The 18,764-nt window shown below is 44.2% G+C and overlaps 1 protein-coding gene across 1 annotated transcript; it reads left to right on the top strand.

The window, feature by feature from the left end:
• Positions 1 to 8,731: 8,731 nt before the first annotated feature.
• Positions 8,732 to 18,263, top strand: CDKN2AIPNL (CDKN2A interacting protein N-terminal like). The gene is made up of 3 exons (XM_066613375.1): positions 8,732 to 8,982; positions 14,315 to 14,414; positions 16,207 to 18,263. The coding sequence occupies exons 1-3, from the start codon at positions 8,774 to 8,776 to the stop codon at positions 16,216 to 16,218; spliced, it is 321 nt and encodes a 106-aa protein (XP_066469472.1). The 5' UTR covers positions 8,732 to 8,773; the 3' UTR covers positions 16,219 to 18,263.
• The last annotated feature ends 501 nt before the right edge of the window (positions 18,264 to 18,764 follow it).

Below are 18,764 nucleotides of genomic sequence, written 5' to 3'. Positions count from 1 at the left end.
TGTAGCTCATTTGCATCATCACAAAGAAACCTTTTCCATATAGACACATCAGGATTTCTTTGTCTGGCCTCCTACAAAATAATCAACTCACCCAGTTTGTGGATATCGCACATTTGCTGCACAGTACTTTCTTGTTTTCCAGTTTCTTAGCATCTGTTTCCCTTAGAGTTCTGAGAGGCAGTAGGTGAGGATTCATAGCAGATGATTTTTTATAATTAGTAAGGTTTCTCCTAACCTGCTCAGACCTCTGACACAGAATATGGAGGACTGGCTTGAGATAAACAACAAGGGCTAGGGAGGAGGCAAACAGCATCCTCCTGGTGTAATGGCAAAGAGGACAGTGGCCAGGATGTTGGCCTCCTTTCACAATCTCTTTCATAACTTGCTCTTGCCTATGGTGAATCAATTGCTAATCAATTTCAGAGTTGCCCCAAATTCTGGCATAATGATAAATAACACTGGCATACCTAGGGGAACAAATGCCCTGGGGTGCCACACCTATGGGGGCACCACAACCTTCCGTACCCCTAAGTGGAGGCCTTTGGAAGGTCTTTAAACCTCATTTCTGGTTTTCAGAAGAAAACTGGAAGTGACATTTTAAGGCCTTCCAGAGGCCCCAGGACAAGACAGTAGAGGGGTGGCATTCTTCTTGGTGTGTGTGTGGGGGGGGGGGGCAGCATTCTGCAGTTCTGGCCCTGGACAGCACCACAGCCAGGATCACCAGTGATAAATAATCTATCCACTCTCTACCCAAGAGAGTGGTTGGCCATGAATAGACTTGCCCTCCATGAATTTGTCTAAGTTTCTTTTAAAGACAATCTGTAAAACTGATATTAACTGTCCATCCTGCCCAAGGGAACACAGGATAGACACATCTTGTAAGGATGATGCAGGTATGCCAAATTGGGCATATTTATTTAATATATACCCCACCATTCCAATTAAAAACTCCACAGTTCTTCAATATTAATTGAACAGGATGTTCAATAACCTATTCCATCCAGGATTTTCAATATAAGTCCATTTCATAATTCCAAATACTTTGGAATAAATGTACTGTATATACTTTTTTCACCAAACAGCCCGTTGTACCAGATTTCTCTTAGGCTGCACATTCACACATCAATTGGCCAGATGTACCAAGGACTAGCTAATTAAGGGCAGGTTCATACATAGTGGCTTCTGGGAATGCTCCCATCCACCTATGAGCTCACAGTTGAGCCAGGATTATACAGAGATGCAGAATGAACTGGCACCACATGTGGGGGCACAGAGGGGAAAACATGCAGCCACCCCAGTTTGTGCTAGCAAGCCAACCCTTTTACAGCTTCCATGATGTATATACCCTGCACATATCTACCATCCATGTAGAGGCACTAAGGTCCATCATTATCTCCATGTGATCCTTGCTGAGCTGCAAGTCTTACAGGTTTTTAGAAGTCATTATGTGGGGGCCACCAATTATTTGAACCAGCCCTTTGCTGTTACATGCATATTGTGGTAAGTTGCCACTTCGTAAATAAGTCTAAATAAGTTCAATGCTGACCTTTAAGTTCAGCCTGAATGACAGCTCCGGTTCATATGTCTTGCACCACTTAGATATATATGCAGTAGTTAGACCATTAGGGCACAATCCTAACCAGGAATACTCAGAAGTAAGTCCTATTTTGTTCAATGGGGCTTATTCTCAGGAAAGTGTGGTTAGGATTGCAGCCTTAGTCACAGAGCTGGCCCTACTCAGTGGTACCAAGGGGCCAGACAGTTCACTGGAGGGAGTGATGGGGCTGCTCCACCTAATGGGCCACTGTGGGTTCATGGCCACTGCTGACTGCTGCCCTCCTTATCCCTGTCTCTCTGTCCACTTTCAAAAAGCAGGCCAGTGGAGAGGGGAGAGATGCTACTCTAGGTGGTTAAACTTCACTCTTCTCCTTTCACTGTGAGAGAGTGATTCAGGAGACAGGGGGTGACAGAGGTAATCTGAGGGTGGCAAAAGTGATCTGGCCAGGAAGGGGTGATTTAGGGAGTAATGGGAGCAACTGGTCTGTTGGAGATGGGTGGTGATCTGGGGAGGTGATCAAGGATAGAGTGATCCTGGGATGATGGGAGCAATTGGGGGTAACGGTGGGAGTCATCTGGGAGTTACTGGAGGTGAGGAAAGACATTTATACAGTGCACTTAATGTGCTGCAAGGCACCAGTCTTTGGTCTCAGCTGCCAGGTTGGGGAGCTTGGCCCACACCTGACTGGTCCATATTGTCTGCAATGACTGCCTGGCGGCACGACTCCAAGATTTCAAGCAGGGGCATTTTTCCGTCTTACCTGTAGATGGCAGGGATTGAAACTGGGACTTTCTGAATGCAAAGTCTGTGCACTACCACTGAGCTACAATACCATTCCCACTTTTGGTGTGGTTTCAGCCAGGTCTTTCCCCAGTACCTGTTTGGAACACATGAAATGGTCGCAAAGATGAAAATACTTTGGAGCATGAGCTACTTTATCACCCACTACAGACAGTTCTATTTACCTGGAATTAAGAGACCAGGCTTCCCAGGCAGAGGACATGAACTTAAGGCTAACTTTACCCTTGGCATCTCTAATGTTAGCAATTAAGTGCCATCTCCAATATCTGGTGTTTTCTTTCAGCTCATTGGTTAATCTTTTCTATTTCTGCCAATGTTTTTGAAATAAATGATACAGTCAGTGGCCAGCTGCTTCCCCAAACAGTATGCACTATCACAATATTCAGCACTTTCAAGCAAGACATTTCTTCTGCTCACTTTTCCCAGAAATGTAGGAGGTATTTTGTTATTACCAGAAATCTGCGGTAAAGAGGCCTTTGTTTTTTTCCCCACTAACTAGAACAATGTTCACTTCCTCTGGAGGGGAATCCAACACCTCTCAACAAAACACAGAAATATTGCATAACAGCTGAATACAGGAAATGACTTATCACAACCAATTCTAGCGAACAGAAAAGGAATCACAGAAGACCATATTGCCAAACCACTTGGAGGACTTCCAAGCCAGTTGCTTGGATAATGTTTGGATAGTGAAAGTACATCAAGAGCAGAAGCCGTAGGGCTTTCTAAAGTTGCTGCTCTGTCATAGGAACTTGATAAGATCATCTCAAATCAAATCATTTGATCTACCTAACCCACTGCCATCTCCTTCAATCACCAGTAGCTTTCTCAGAAGCAAACGTCTTCCTCAGTCTTGCTGCCCTGAATTGGAGATGTAACTGGATCTCCAATGGAGATCCGATGGAGCCCTCTTTTCTGAATAATGTGCTGTTGACCCATTCAAATTCAATCTGTGATCGACCAAGCATTGTCTTGTCAACAGAAACCAATTTAGCATCCGAAATTTAATTTATTCCAAGTGGAAAGCTTTATTTCTTTTTCCCATTCATGTGCTCTTCCCAGTGAGCTGGGTGGCAGTTCTACTTTGCTTTCACACAGCTTTAAATTACTGTCATCAATACACGAAATTATCCAGAAATCTCATGTAAACTCATGGAATCATTTCTGACTAGGCTAATACTGCATGGGATATTTTGAAAGGAAGACATTTGGAGCAGAGAAGCAGTGGGGGGAGAGACTGCTGAACCTTTTCCCCATCCACAATTTATCTCCTTTAAATTGTCACCCATCCCCCAAAACTTATCTTCGTGCAAAGTTCAAAATGTGTGTTCCTGCAACCAATACAATTTAGCTGGAATTTGCATAAGAAACTGGGGTTAACACCACTCTTCTTCCGACCTGTTCCACCTGTACTTGTTATTACAGTACATAATAGCACATTATTGCTCGATATGGTGAGATGCATTTTGTTTAGACCATTTGCCACCAAATGAGCTGAGACTGCAACTCCCATACAATAGTAACCCCTATGTTCAGCTATGAGAGTGTGCAGAATTACAGCCTTATGGTTCAATCTTATAGCAAAACTCATTTCCTTGCACAAGGCTGCAATCCTGTACACAGTTTTGAACATAATATGACTCACTGCTGAGTAGACCTGCATAGTATTGTGCTTCAAGTTGCTACATGGAAAAGCCATGCCATCCCTTTATTGACTTTTCTGGCCAACAAAAGATCTTAAACCACTACCTGTTTGATAAAATTAAATAAAAACTCGTAAGAGAATAGAAATATATGTAGACACATAGGCAATCATCAGCTTGGATGTCTTATGCTGCTTATTTGACAACCCAAAGATTCCATTCTAACAGACATACTAAAAAAAATAAGATGAATGCCCAGAATATTAATTTCTCTTAACAGCACAGAAAACATACTGCATTAAAAAAAAAAATCTTTATTAGTAATGCAATAGGAAGAAAAAAAAAGAATGACAGGGAATCTCTAGGGCGTATGATTGTTTCTACAGTCTTATGATGTTAATTACAGCCCTTATCTAAAAAGTTTTTCTCCCCCCTTGTGTGTGTTCTGTGCTCATGGTAACTGTGATATGAGAGGCTCAAGTCAGCCAACACAACTGCAGGCAAACTAACAGTCCAAAACGTACCTGTTATCCTGAATGCATGTCAAAACTGACAGTGCTTTTCAGTGCTAGACAGCTTCCAGTTTGAAGGGGCCAGGATGCCTGTCCCCTCAGGAAAAGGGGGGTGGAACTTAGAGAGGGATGTTGCAATTTCATTCCAATCATCCAAGGTGGAGAACACAGTACAGATATACAATATAGCTTGAAACAGACACATGTCCGTTTTATACCTATAGTATAAGCAGAAATGAAGGAAGGGAGCCCATTTCAGTCCATCAGATTACTCAGTAAAGCTGGGCTCTTGGCTAAAGAGGTGTGGAATCTTACCAACCTGTCAGCCCAATCTTATGCATGTCTACTCAGAAGTAAGTTCTATTGAGTTCAATGGCTTTCACTGGAATCTATCCCCACTAGCAGCAACCTCCCTGCCCCCTTTTTCTCCTTGGACTTACAACAGCAAAATCGCTGAGGCAGGTCTGCAGAGATCCATTGCAGGGCAGGAGGCTTAGGGAGGGGAAAGAGGAGTTAAATCCCATTATTATTATTATTATTATTATTATTATTATTATTATTAACAGTATTTATATACCGCTTTTCAACTAAAAGTTCACAAAGCGGTTTACAGAGAAAAATCAAATAACTAATGGCTCCCTGTCCCAAAAGGGCTCACAATCTAAAAAGATGCAAAAGAACACCAGCAGACAGCCACTAGAAAAGACACTGCTGGGGTGAGGTGGGCCAATTGCTCTCCCCCTGCTAAAAAAAGGAGCACCCACTTGAAAAAGTGCCTCTTACCCAATTAGCCTCTTACCATTTCCCTTTCAAATCCTCCCACTCCCCTCCCCCATGGGATACAGTGTGCACCTTTTCAGCACAGCTGCATGGGGGGGGGGGGTCCAATTGGGCTGTTAATATAGTCTGTCAAAGTAGCAGCATCTACAGCTAAACTCCCAGGCTCCTTAGACTCCTGCCAGTTGGTCTGCAAAAATATTTGAGTCTCACAAAAAATATGCAGCTCATTCCTATGTATGTTTTCTCAGAAATATATTGCACTGATTTCAGTGGGTTCCACTCACAAGTACAACCACAAAAGAATTCCAACCTTGCACAGACTGGAAGTAACGAAGGATAGGTAAAACAGGGAATTTGCTATTCTAAAGAGAATTGTATTTCATGTAGGCTTCTAAATGGAAGCTGGCTTAAAGTATCATCCTTGGAAAGGGAAGATACTCTTGCTTGCTCATCTGCAGCATCTCTGACAGACAGCACAGAAATAAAAGTGCCCCAAAAGGAAGCAGGGGGGGAGGGAAATGTCAAATCCAAGAGAAGGGGAAAATAATAAAGAAGGCCACATGAAGCTGCTGTTTTTAAGTGGAGGCAGATCATAGAAACATCCCATCCCTCCCACCACCACTTAGATGTTATGACACCGAAAGATGAAACCACCAGCTATTTCACTGTTTCTTTTCCAAAAGACCTCTGGAGAATGTTTATGCCTGGGTTGCAAAGCAGCAGCCAAACTGTTCAGTATTTTGCAGCCATCAAATACTATAAATAGTCAATCCTAGACTTTGTAAACTTATGTCTACATGCTGGGAGGATTTCTTTTTCTTCACAGGCAACAGGAAATCAACATTGCAGGCTCAGACATTAGAGTCATTAGCCCAAGCCCAGCTTCTCCGAAAAATTGATGGTATTATAAACCACTGAAGTATGTGCAGGCCTAGTCCAAAGCATGCTTATTTGAAAGCAAGGACCACCAAATTCAGTGGCACTCACACTCCAGCAAATATGTTAAAGCTTACAGCCTTAATTAGCCATTGCAGGAGAGATAGAAAGGGCAAGCTATCTTACATAGGAAATGAAAAGTACAGAAACATAATGTCAGTCTAAGGGTGTAATCCTAACCCCTTATGTCAGTGCTTTCCAGCACTGGCATAGCGGTGCGAATGGGACCTGTGCTGCATCCTGCAGTTGGATGTCACTCATGGAGGCCTCCTCAAAGTAAGGGAATGTTCCCTTACCTCAGAGCTGCATTGTCCTTATGCCCATGCTGGAAAGCACTGACATAACGGGTTAGGACTGCACCCTAACTAGTGTTTCAACATTCTATAGATAAAATGTCATCTTGTTAATGGAGTGTTAATGTAGATGGGGCAAAAGGCTGAGTGGATGGAAAGAGACTGGTGCACAACAGCATGCTCTGCAGCATATGAAGACCAGTAAGTGTGATACTCTGTCCTAATGGCAGTTGCTCCTGTACACTGGGGGAGCTCAGCTGAGAAGCAGTGCTCATACTCCCCCTTGATTTGTCCCTGGATATATGAGCTGGTATGTGCTATAAGAACATCTACTGGCTTTGCTGAGCTAATTACACTGTTGAACATGGCACAGGCTTGTAGTGGCCCCAAGTGTCTTCTTCACTTTCTTAGATATTTCTGTTAAATTAGGCCTTGGGGATTTAGGGATGGTGGAATGATAGTGGAAATCAACGAGGAGTTATTTTTACCTGAACAAAAGAGGGCTTCTTTGGAGGAGAAACCTGGTCAGACTTTGAAATCAGTTTTAGTTTCAGGGCTTCAGGATAAATTTTGCAATAATAAGAGGAGTAGTGCACATAGGAGCCTCTAACTAAGACAAAATGACAAACCAAAGATCCTACTGTGATTATGCTATTAATCTAAATTAAATCTGTAGAAAAAAATATACCAATAGGTTGATAAATGGAAGAGGATTCTTTTTCTCACTTAGGGACAAGCATGTCTACTCAGAAGAAAATGCCACTGTGTTTAGTGACATTTACTATCAGGAAAGTGTATGCAGGATTGCAGTTTTAAGGCTGCAATCCAATGCACACTTACAGCACAATCCTATGCTGGCCTCCACTGGAGGGATGAGCACTGCGCTGTTGAAAACATGCCATGAGGCTCCTGGCACTGGCACAAAGACCTGAGCTGGCCTGCTGGTGCCAGTTAAAAACTTATGCCTGCCAGAGAAGGCAAGGTCAATGAAAACAATGATTTATTTTTTTCCCAGACGGGTCACTAAGAGCAGATAGCAGGCAGCCTGGCCTTATGCAGTTACAATGGCTTAAGTGATGCTTAGGTACTGCTTTGGTACCACCACAAGCATGAGAAGGGGAAATAGGGGTGGTGATGGAAGCAGTGCGTCACTGGATGGAAGGCGAGGGCATTGTCATCATGGTAGTGGCAAGCACAGACACTGACAACAAATGTCTCTTGGTGTCCACTTCCAACTACAGAGGTTCTTCAGCAGTACTGGAAAAAGGGCTGTGGGTGGAAATGAAGCACAGAGATTCTTGAAAAAACAGTCTTTTTTTGTCACTACCCACCTTCATCTGCTAGTTTGTGGCAAACAATTAACAATCCAATCCTCTCCACACTTACCTGGGAGTGAGCCCCACTGATGGGACTTCTGAGTAGACATGCTTTGGACTGGGCCTTAAGGCTGCAGTCCTGGCCACACTTACCTGGGAGTAAGCCCCACTGACTCTAATGGTAATTACTTCTGAGTAGACTGGGGTGTGAAACAGGAGCAGAGGCAATAAAGAGGTTTCGAATAAAAACACGTGCTCCTTTTTTTTACAGCCTCACAGCCTGCATATCTCGATCAGCAGCACAGATCCTGGGCCTGGGCAGAGGAATCCACTGGCAGGGTGCAGGGAGGGAGCAGCTCCCGTGCCAGTGGTGGGAGGCCAGCAGAGAAAGAGGGAGGAGGCAACTGGGTGGAGACAGATCTCCGCAAGCCAAGGGGACGAGAGGCAGGCAGCCTCTGACAGCCCAGTCCTGTGCCTGTCTACTCAGAAGCAGGCTCCACTGAGTTCAACGGGGCTTACTCCCAGGACGCGTGCCTAGCCCGAGAGCCCAGTCCTATGCATGCCTACTCAGAAGTAAATCCCATTGTAATCAACGGGGCTTACTCCCAGGAAAGCGTGGGTAGGACTGCAGCCTGCGGGTGGGAATTCCTTCTGAACAGCCCCGGGAAAACTGAGCTGCGCGAGCTCTGCGACCCGAGGCGGTGCCCCGCCCATTCGCCAGCAGGGCACGCTGAGGACTCCCTCCCCTTAGGGGGCGAGCGTTCATTGTCCTTCCACGCATGCGCACCACCGAGGGCGAGGGATTGCGGAATTCGGCCGCCGCGCCGCGCCCGTCAGAGCAGTGGAGCGTGCGGGGCAGAGCGGCAACATTCTTTGCTCCCTCCCCCTACGACCAGACGTAAACGCCATTTCCGGTTCCGGAACCTCCGGAGGGATGGTGAAGGGGGACCGCGAGGAGGCCGGGGACCCCTTCCCGGAGCGCTTCCGCGCCTACTCGGAGAATGACAAGCACTGGGAGGCGCGGCGCGCCTTCATCCTGCGCAACGTCCCTGCGGGGGAGGAGGCGGCGCTCTGCCCGCTGCGCATGGACCAGCTGCTCTCGCTCTCTATGGTCTGGGCTAACCACCTCTTCCTGGGATGCAGGTACCACTCTCTGCGCCCCAGGCGGCCCTCCCTCCTCCCCTTCAGGTGGAGCTCCTCAGGGCTCTCCCTGGGTGCCCAGCACAAGCACTGGCTCCCAATCTGTGGGCCGCAGACCACAACCTGTGGGCCACAGGCGGGCCGCAAGGTCTTGGGGAGAAAAGATGGCCCGGAGAGGGCAGGCCACAGTCGCAGCCCCTCTCTCTGGTGCCTCAAGGCACCCCTTGGGTGTCCCGGCCCAAGCACTCTTCTCCCTCAAGCACTGCTTCCTAATCTGTGGGCCACAGGTGGTCCACAAGGTCTCAGAAGAAAAGATGGCCTTTGGTCACTTCCAGCGCCTCACCAGGCGAGCGCTCCCCCCAGAGAGGGCTGCTCAAAGTCACAGCCGGCAACAAAAGCAGCGGCCCACAAATCTTCTCTATAAATAATAAATCTCTAATAAATCTTCTGTAATTATTACAGATTTCATTGTGCTTTTTGTGTGTGGGGGGGTGAGGGTCACTTGTGGTCCGTGGCGGCTCCAGTTTTTGCTTCCGCGGTCCACGGGCTCCTCAAGATTGGGAACCACTGCCCTAAAGTGAACCGGGCGATTAAGATTTCACTTGTCCGGTTTGTTAATATACAGCCATATATATCCAACTTACGCGCAAAGCTCCTGTAATTCAGGCATAGTTAACTGGCCTGCTGAAGGAAACTGACCTGACCTGGGAAGTCAAAACTAATGCACATGTTTTTGTCCATGTAAACTGTGTGTGTTTCCTCAGTATGGGATTACTAAATGACGTGATTCTTGTGAGACTATTGTCCTCAGTTAGTCGGTGATCCCCCCCCCCCCCGTTAAAGCTGAAAAATGAAATGCATAGTCACATCTTATAAGAACATAAGAAGAGCTCCCCTGGATCAGGCCAAAGGCGCACCTAGTCCAGCTTCCTGTATCTCACGGTGGCCCACCAAATGTCTCAGGGAGCACACAAGACATAAAGAGACTTGTATCCTGGTGCCCTCCCTTGCATCTGGCATTCTGAGGTAACATAAGAACAGCCCCACTGGATCAGGCCATAGGCCCATCTAGTCCAGCTTCCTGTATCTCACAGCGGCCCACCAAATGCCCCAGGGAGCACACCAGATAACAAGAGACCTCATCCTGGTGCCGTCCCCTACATCTGGCATTCTGACTTAACCCATTCCTAAAATCAGGAGGTTGCGCATACACTTCATGGCTTGTACCCCATAATGGATTTTTCCTCCAGAAACTTGTCCAATCCCCTTTTAAAGGCGTCTAGGCTAGACGCCAGCACCACATCCTGTGGCAAGGAGTTCCACAGACCGACCACGCGCTGAGTAAAGAAATATTTTCTTTTGTCTGTCCTAACCCGCCCAACACTCAATTTTAGTGGATGTCCCCTGGTTCTGGTATTATGTGAGAGTGTAAAGAGCATCTCCATATCCACTCTGTCCATCTCCTGCATAATTTTGTATGTCTCAATCATGTCCCCCCTCAAGCGTCTCTTTTCCAGGCTGAAGAGGCCCAAACGCCGTAGCCTTTCCTTATATGGAAGGTGCCCCAGCCCCGTAATCATCTTAGTCGCTCTCTTTTGCACCTTTTCCATTTCCACTATGTCTTTTTTGAGATGCGGCGACCAGAACTGGACACAATACTCCAGGTGTGGCCTTACCATCGATTTGTACAACGGCATTATAATACTAGCCGTTTTGTTCTCAATACCCTTCCTAATGATCCCAAGCATAGAATTGGCCTTCTTCACTGCCGCCGCACATTGGGTCGACACTTTCATCGACCTGTCCACCACCACCCCAAGATCTCTCTCCTGATCTGTCACAGACAGCTCAGAACCCATCAGCCTATATCTAAAGTTTTGATTTTTTGCCCCAATGTGCATGACTTTACACTTCCTGACATTGAAGCGCATCTGCCATTTTGCTGCCCATTCTGCCAGTCTGGAGAGATCCTTCTGGAGCTCCTCACAATCACTTCTGGTCTTTACCACTCGGAAAAGTTTGGTGTCGTCTGCAAACTTAGCCACTTCACTGCTCAACCCTGTCTCCAGGTCATTTATGAAGAGGTTGAAAAGCACCGGTCCCAGGACAGATCCTTGGGGCACACCGCTTTTCACCTCTCTCCATTGTGAAAATTGCCCATTGACACCCACTCTCTGCTTCCTGGCCTCCAACCAGTTCTCAATCCACGAGAGGACCTGTCCTCTAATTCCCTGACTGTGGAGTTTTTTCAGTAGCCTTTGGTGAGGGACCGTGTCAAACGCCTTCTGAAAGTCCAGATATATAATGTCCACGGGTTCTCCCGCATTCACATGCCTGTTGACCTTTTCAAAGAATTCGAAAAGGTTCGTGAGGCAAGACTTACCCTTACAGAAGCCATGCTGACTCTCCCTCAGCAAGGCCTGTTCGTCTATGTGTTTTGAGATCCTATCTTTGATGAGGCATTCCACCATCTTACCCGGTATGGATGTTAGGCTGACCAACCTATAGTTTCCTGGGTCCCCCCCTCTATCCCTTTTTAAAAATAGGCGTGACATTTGCTATCCTCCAATCTTCTGGAACCGTGGCTGTTTTGAGGGACAAGTTGCATACCTTAGTCAAGAGATCTGCAACTTCATTCTTCAATTCCTTAATAACCCTTGGGTGGATGCCATCAGGGCCCGGTGACTTATTGATCTTTAATTTATCAATGAGGTCTGAAACATCTTCTCTTTTAACCTCTATCTGACTTAACTCCTCGGTTAGGAGGGGCCGTTCGGGCAGCGGTATCTGCCCGAGGTCTTCTGCCGTGAAGACAGATGCAAAGAACTCATTTAATTTCTCTGCCATCTCTAAGTCTCCTTTTATCTCCCCTTTCCCTCCCTCACCATCCAGAGGGCCAACCGCTTCTCTGGTGGGTTTCCTGCTTCTAACATATTTGAAGAAGCTTTTCTTATTCCCCTTAATGTTGCTGGCCATGCGTTCCTCATAGTCTCGCTTGGCCTCCCATATCACCTTCTTACATTTCTTTTGCCACAGTTTATGTTCCTTTTTATTCTCCTCATTAGGGCAAGACTTCCATTTACGGAAGGAAGCTTCCTTGCCCTTCACAGCCTCTCTAACTTGGCTGGTTAGCCATGCGGGTACCCTCCTGGATTTAGTGGAACCCTTCTTTCTTTGCGGTATACACCTCTGCTGGGCCTCTATTACTGTTGTTTTAAGCAGCCTCCATGCACTCTGGAGAGATTGGACTCTTTTTGCCCTCCCTTTCAACCTCCTTCTAACCAGCCTCCTCATTTGAGGGAAGTCCGCCCGTCGGAAGTCAAGGGTTTTTGTTAGAGATTTGCCTGGTATTCTTCCCCCAACGTGCACGTCAAAACTGATCGCAGCATGATCACTGTTCCCCAATGGCTCAGTAACGTTTACATCTCTAACCAGGTCCTGCGTACCGCACAAAATTAAATCCAGAGTCACCTGTCCTCTGGTGGGCTCCGTGACTAGCTGATCTAAGCCACAGTCATTTAGCACGTCAAGAAATCCGGTTTCCTTATCGTGACCAGAACACAAATTGACCCAGTCAATATGAGGATAATTGAAGTCCCCCATGATTACAACCCTGTCCCTCCTTGTCACCTCCCTGATCTGTTTCCTCATTTCAAGGTCCCCATCAGATTTCTGGTCTGGAGGACGATAGCACGCCCCCAGTATTACATTGCTGCACAAGCCTGGTAATTTAACCCACAGAGATTCTACGGTGGAGTCGGACCCACCTTCAATCTCTACTTTGCTGGATTCTATCCCTTCCTTAACATAAAGGGCCACCCCACCTCCAACACGCCCCTGCCTGTCCCTCCTGTAGAGTTTATAGCCCGGGATTGCAGTATCCCACTGATTCTCCGCATTCCACCAGGTTTCCGTTATGCCCACTATGTCAATATTTTCCCTTGTCACCAGACATTCCAGTTCTCCCACCTTTGCTCGTAGACTTCGGGCATTCGCATAAAAGCATTTATACATGGAATGCCCCAGGATGGGCTGCTTATTCGCTCCTTTGTCCCCGCATCCTCTCATTGTGCCAAACCGTCTATCACATCCCATCACCCTACCTTTCCCAATTTCTTCTCCTACCCTGCCTTTGTCTTGTTGTTCTCTAACCTCCCCATCCTCATCCCATAGGGATGAGGAGTCCCGAACCGGATGCCCCTTGGCTCCTGTCGGCCTTCCCCCAGGGATCAGTTTAAAAGCTGCTCTGCCACCTTTTTAATGTTATGCGCCAGCAGTCTGGTTCCATTCTGGTTCAAATGGAGCCCGTCCCTCTTGTACAGGCCCCGCTTGTCCCAAAACGTTCCCCAGTGCCTAACGAATCTAAACCCCTCCTCCCTACACCACCGTCTCATCCATGCATTGAGACCCCTGATCTCCGCCTGCCTAGCTGGCCCTGCGTGTGGAACAGGTAGCACTTCAGAGAACGCTACCTTTGAGGTCCTGGCTTTCAGCTTCCTGCCTAAAAGCCTAAATTTGGCCTCCAGGACCTCCCAGCTACACTTGCCCACGTCGTTGGTGCCGACATGCACCACAGCCGCTACCTCTCCCCCAGCACTGTCTACTAGCCTGTCTAGACGAGTAGCGTACTGCTAAAATCAGGAGGTTGCACACACCCATCATGGCTTGTAATCCATGGTGGAGTTTTCCTCCAGAAACCTATCCAATCATCTTTTAAAGGCATCCAGGCCAGACGCCATCACCACATCCTGTGGCAAGTAGTGCTAAAGTCTAAAGAAATCTCTTGTAGGCATGTTAGGATGATGGGCTACATTTTCTGACAACGTGCAGGCTGAAGACCAATCTTTGTATTACTATCAGAAACAAGACTGGAATTGCTAATCTAAATATGCAAAAATAATGGGAATTTGGAATTTAAAAACATACAATTCGTCTGATAGTATTTAACCTTTGAACCTGCTTCTAGCTTGTGCTACCACCTCATTTTTTATGTTAATTTCAGCTGCTCAGAGTGCCTCATTTTCCTATTAATCTCTAATTCTTAAATCCATCACTTGATCTGGGCAGTGAAACTGTAATGTATATTTTATGGACCCTATGTTTTGTCATTTGTTGATTGTATTAAAATAATGAATCTATTTTGAGTAACCCAATTCTTCCCACTCACTTCTTTTCCAGCATTCTGCCTTTAAAATATCTTGCAGCCCCACATTGTAAAACTATAAGGTCTAAACATTTTAAAGTACAGTATGTCTGAATAATGAGAATTGAGGACTCTGTTTATAACTTAGCAAAATATTGGATATTTATTCCTTATTTTTCTTATACTGTATAGCTATAACAAAGATCTCTTGGACAAAGTAACAGAAATGGCTGAGGGGATTGTAGTTGAAGATGCACCACATTTCATAACCCGTGATGAGTTAATGAGAAAGGTGAATATTTGAGATTTTGAAATTCTTGGAAAAAACCCCTGAAACATTGATTCTGCTTTTGAAAATAGATGTGCGTGTACGTTCTAGAAGAGGACCTTTAATACATTGAAGTAACTCTGCATAAATATTGAGGGATAAATGCTGTACTTCTGTTTGGAGTATTTGATGGTAGCTCTCTAAAAGTGACCCAGCATTCTCTCTTGGTGCTATAGCATTCTGGCAAACTTACTTTCTTGCAAAAATGCTACATTGATTAGTGAGCACTAATTATAAATAAAATTTGTTGTTATTGTCTTAAACTTCTTGTACAAGCTTGCTTGTATTATACAATTTGCTGTCATTGTAGGCTAAACTTTTTGTATTTCATGGCTGCAGTGAAAACTTGAAAACATGCATACATCACTGCTTAATACGAAGCTTAAAAAAAAAGACTAGAGGCATGTGAATGGGGCTTTTGGAGGTTTCATTTTGTGACATCCAAAGTACCTACCTGTGTCTAACTAATAGGTCCTAATCTCTTATGCCCTATGCCAGTATTCTAGTTTCCTAAACTTTATTGCACTGGTACAATCTTTGCCAGAAACTCTGCTGTGTGTCAATAGTTAAATATTGTAGTTCAAAGGTATATTTGCCCTTTAAGGTGTAGAAGGACTATTTAAAATCAAAACACTATGTAAGGTCATCCTTGTAGACTTGAGTAGCAATCAGATATGAAGCATGCTTTGCTATTATAAGAACAAGCAGCTGTGAATCTCAGGCTTGTGTGCTCCTTTCTTCCCTTCCAGCTGTGCAAAGGGATTAGAAGCTTCTACTTGCAATTTTGCAGAGAACCATATGAATATACCTGTAATGGCAAACTGGTTTGTCACAAGCTAGAAGCAGAAGCTTCTGACTACCCCCACCTCCATGCAAAGGAAGTGATGTATGGAGCATATAAGCCAAGGCTCATCACTATTTGTTCTTGTAATAGCAAACCAAAACATTTGTCACTGCACCTGAATGTAACCTTGCATGGAATTGTGTTAATCACTTATAAAAGGAGATTAAAACTAGTGTGATCTCTTGAATTTGATCAAACATTATCAAAGTGATGTGATATATTGCAAATACTACTGAAACTGCTTTTTCATTTATATTAAATTCATTGTATTATTTTACATGACTGTTAATACTGTATTGAAGGGCTGCTTCACACAGTTGTTTCAGTGTCATAGCCACAGGGAAAGCCTAATGGCCAGTTCTACTTTTAGCCATTTCAGGTCATGACAGGATAGTTATATGCACCTCTTACCATACACTGAATTCAGCTTATGTTGATGTACCACCTGCCCACAACTGGCTTGAAACAGATTGTAGCAGCTGGAATAGTTTTTGGGCTAGTCATTTTTGCCCTGCCTGCCTTCTGCTGAAGTGCCTGCATGAATCGGCTTTTGTTCAGAACGATTTGATTTTTTAAAAGTAAACTGTGCCGTTTACTTAGAATTAAGTTCCAATATGTTCAGTGGTGCTTTCATCCAAATAAATGTGTATAGAATTGAACTGTTATTTTTAGAACAGTTTTTAGGCAAGTATATGAGTTAAGGCTTCATTTAGCTGCCAGGAGGCTAAAAAGATAAAGAGCTTCTGGGACAACAGGAAATAAACTTTGCTGATTGTTCGATTACAGGATTTCTAGTGGTTGAGTCTCCTTATGTAATGGACAAATACAGTTTGTATTAGGAGCACTTCCATATTTCCGATGAATGTAACTGTAAGAGACTTAACTAAATTCTACTGTATTTTTTATTTTTAGAATCAACATTAGTGCACAAGAGGAGACATTCATTATGCCACTGACAGCTTAATGGAGGACTATAATCTGGATAATGGAAGAAGTGTCACTTTTTACACTGGATACTTACTGAAGAGAGGTTTTTTGTTTTTTGTTTAAATGTGTATCTTGACTCACATTAAAGAAGATACCAAGGGCTGTCATTCTTCCCCCTTTGATCATCAGGCACACAAAAAATTCTTCTAGAAACAGTGGTGACAGGACTGAAGGAGCCAAAGTATTTCTTAATCTTAGAATAGTTATTTGTAGAGGCCACTGATTAATAACCTGATCCTATGCATGTTCACCTAGAAGTAAGTCTTTTCAATGGGACATTGGATTACAACCTTAGAGCACAAGTCTAATGCTTGTCTTCTCAAAAGTAAGTTCCATTGTCTTCAATTTGGCTTACTCTCAGGAAATTGTGGATAGAATTGCAACTTTAGATAGGATATGGAGAAATCTTACTGTTAGTGCATAATGGACACATGTTAGGGTTCAGTTCTTAATGTGAAATGAAGGTTGGGATGTCTTAATAATCTGAGTATCTACTGTTGGAACTGCCAGCCGCCATGTAGATATATTTCAATGCATTAGTCTCTGAGATCTCCAAAAGAAGACAAATGAAACAAGAATCATTTATGCCTTATTGGTTCAAAATGCAAGTCTGTAAAAATTCAAAATATCCCTAAAATTGCCTGGGTTAAACTTTGCTATTCTATAATTTCCTATGGAAATTTTGTATATTGATATAGAAAGTGACCATCCTTTCAGTGGTAGGTTACCTCTACTTTAAATAGTTAGGGGAATTTTGGCAGACATGGCTATTTAGATGTGTAAAAGTGTGGTAGCATAACAAGTTGCAAGTGAAGCTACATTGATAAAAAGCAGTAATATCCACATCAACTGCTGTGGGAGAGTATGTGGGAATTTGGGATTGGGTATTGCCAATGAAAGGATGACACCCAACTATATATCTCCTTGCCTTCCTGAACTGGAGAAGTTCGTGAATGTTCTGACATGGTATCTGGTAGCAGTGGAAGGCTAGAAGGGAGCAAACAAGCTGAAATTAAAACTGGCTACAACGGAAGTTCTCTTGGTTAGGAGACTTGCTGATACTAGGTTGTTGGATTGTCTTCCATCAAGATGGATTATTTTCTGTAGCGTTGCACTCCCTGTGAACGATCAGAAATGCCATTTGTGAATACAGGTTGATTCAGCTTTGTCCCTGATATCTCATTGACCACTATGGCCTGCAGTATGTTTGCTCAGTTTCAACTAGTGTGCCAGCTGTGCCCATTCCTATCTCAGGAAGACTTAGCCTATGTCCTAGTTACATCACAGACTATTGTAACATACTCTACATGAGGCTGCCTCTGAAGTTACAATACCAATTTCAGCTGGTACAGAATGTAGTTGCAGGGGTTTTGAGTGGGGTAGTGCTTTACAATGACACTATGCTTCTGTTATTTCACCTACATTGACTGTCAGTTTGTTTCCAGGCACAGTTAAAGTACTTGTAATTGCCTTTAAAACCCTAAATGGCTTTACAGTCAAAATATCCAAAGGGTCACCTTCTCCTATGTGACACTGCATCTTTTAAGATCTTTTACAAAGACTTTCTTGCGGATTACACTGCCATTGGTAGTTCAATTACCATTGATCTGTGAGAGGCCCTTCTCAGTGATAGCCTATGCTGTAAAGTGACCCTGGATGTGCAAGTGTTCCCCCCCCCTCCCGCTCCCCAACTCTATGTCTTTTGGTCCCAGTTGATGGCCTGGCTTTTTTTTACTAGACCTGCAGAGATTTTTAAGAATAATTTTGCTTCTTTCTGTAAGTTTGGGTGGTTCTCTCTTGGTTGGATTGTTTTTGTATTACTGTTTTTCTGAAACTTTTTGTCTTGTTTTAAAAAAAAAAAGTTGTAAGCCTTCCTGAATCCTTGCGGAGAAGGGAAAGATATAATTCTTCAAAATAAATAAAGTATGTGGTCAATATGTCTGGAAGGAATACTGGTTGACTGAGCACAAAGGAAAACTGAATATGAGAGGTTTGTTTCTTAAAGGACATTGCCTGAGACTGGAGATTAACTTCCAGAGATTTATTAATCGGGGGCACTTTTTTATGATGAAGATTGTATGTTGTGTTCTTCAGCATAAAGCAAAAAATATCTTAAGCAGTTTGGGAATGCATGCGTTGTTATGGACAATGAAGCCAACCCTGTATTCAATTCTGATGTTATGAAATAATTTTGCCAAGTGAGGAACACTTGGTTCAAGGCTGCAGGATTTTTAAGCAATTATATAAAATGTTGCTTTGTAAAGCATGCTTGTAAAAATAGCTGCTGGCTTTGTAGTTCTAGTGAATTGAATATGTGTGTTCAATTCAGTTATTTTTAAAGACTTAAGTATTGTGTTAAATGTGAAGCTGTATCGTTTTATTTTAATTACCTTAAGCCAACAGCTCACAAACTTACCGTGGTCATGGCACTCTTCTTTTGCAGCGGTCTCTTCTTCCTAGCTCTCCTGGTTGTGCCATCTTGG

Source organism: Tiliqua scincoides, chromosome 2, assembly GCF_035046505.1.
Source record: "Tiliqua scincoides isolate rTilSci1 chromosome 2, rTilSci1.hap2, whole genome shotgun sequence".
NCBI lineage: Eukaryota > Metazoa > Chordata > Lepidosauria > Squamata > Scincidae > Tiliqua > Tiliqua scincoides.
This window is presented reverse-complemented; position numbering and strand designations above follow the sequence as displayed.

Coding starts and splice junctions, on each gene's coding strand:
- CDKN2AIPNL (XM_066613375.1), top strand. CDS start 8,774: ATGGTGAAGGGGGACCGCGAGGAGGCCGGGGACCCCTTCCCGGAGCGC. Junction 8,983..14,314: donor CACCTCTTCCTGGGATGCAG/GTACCACTCTCT, acceptor TATACTGTATAG/CTATAACAAAGATCTCTTGG.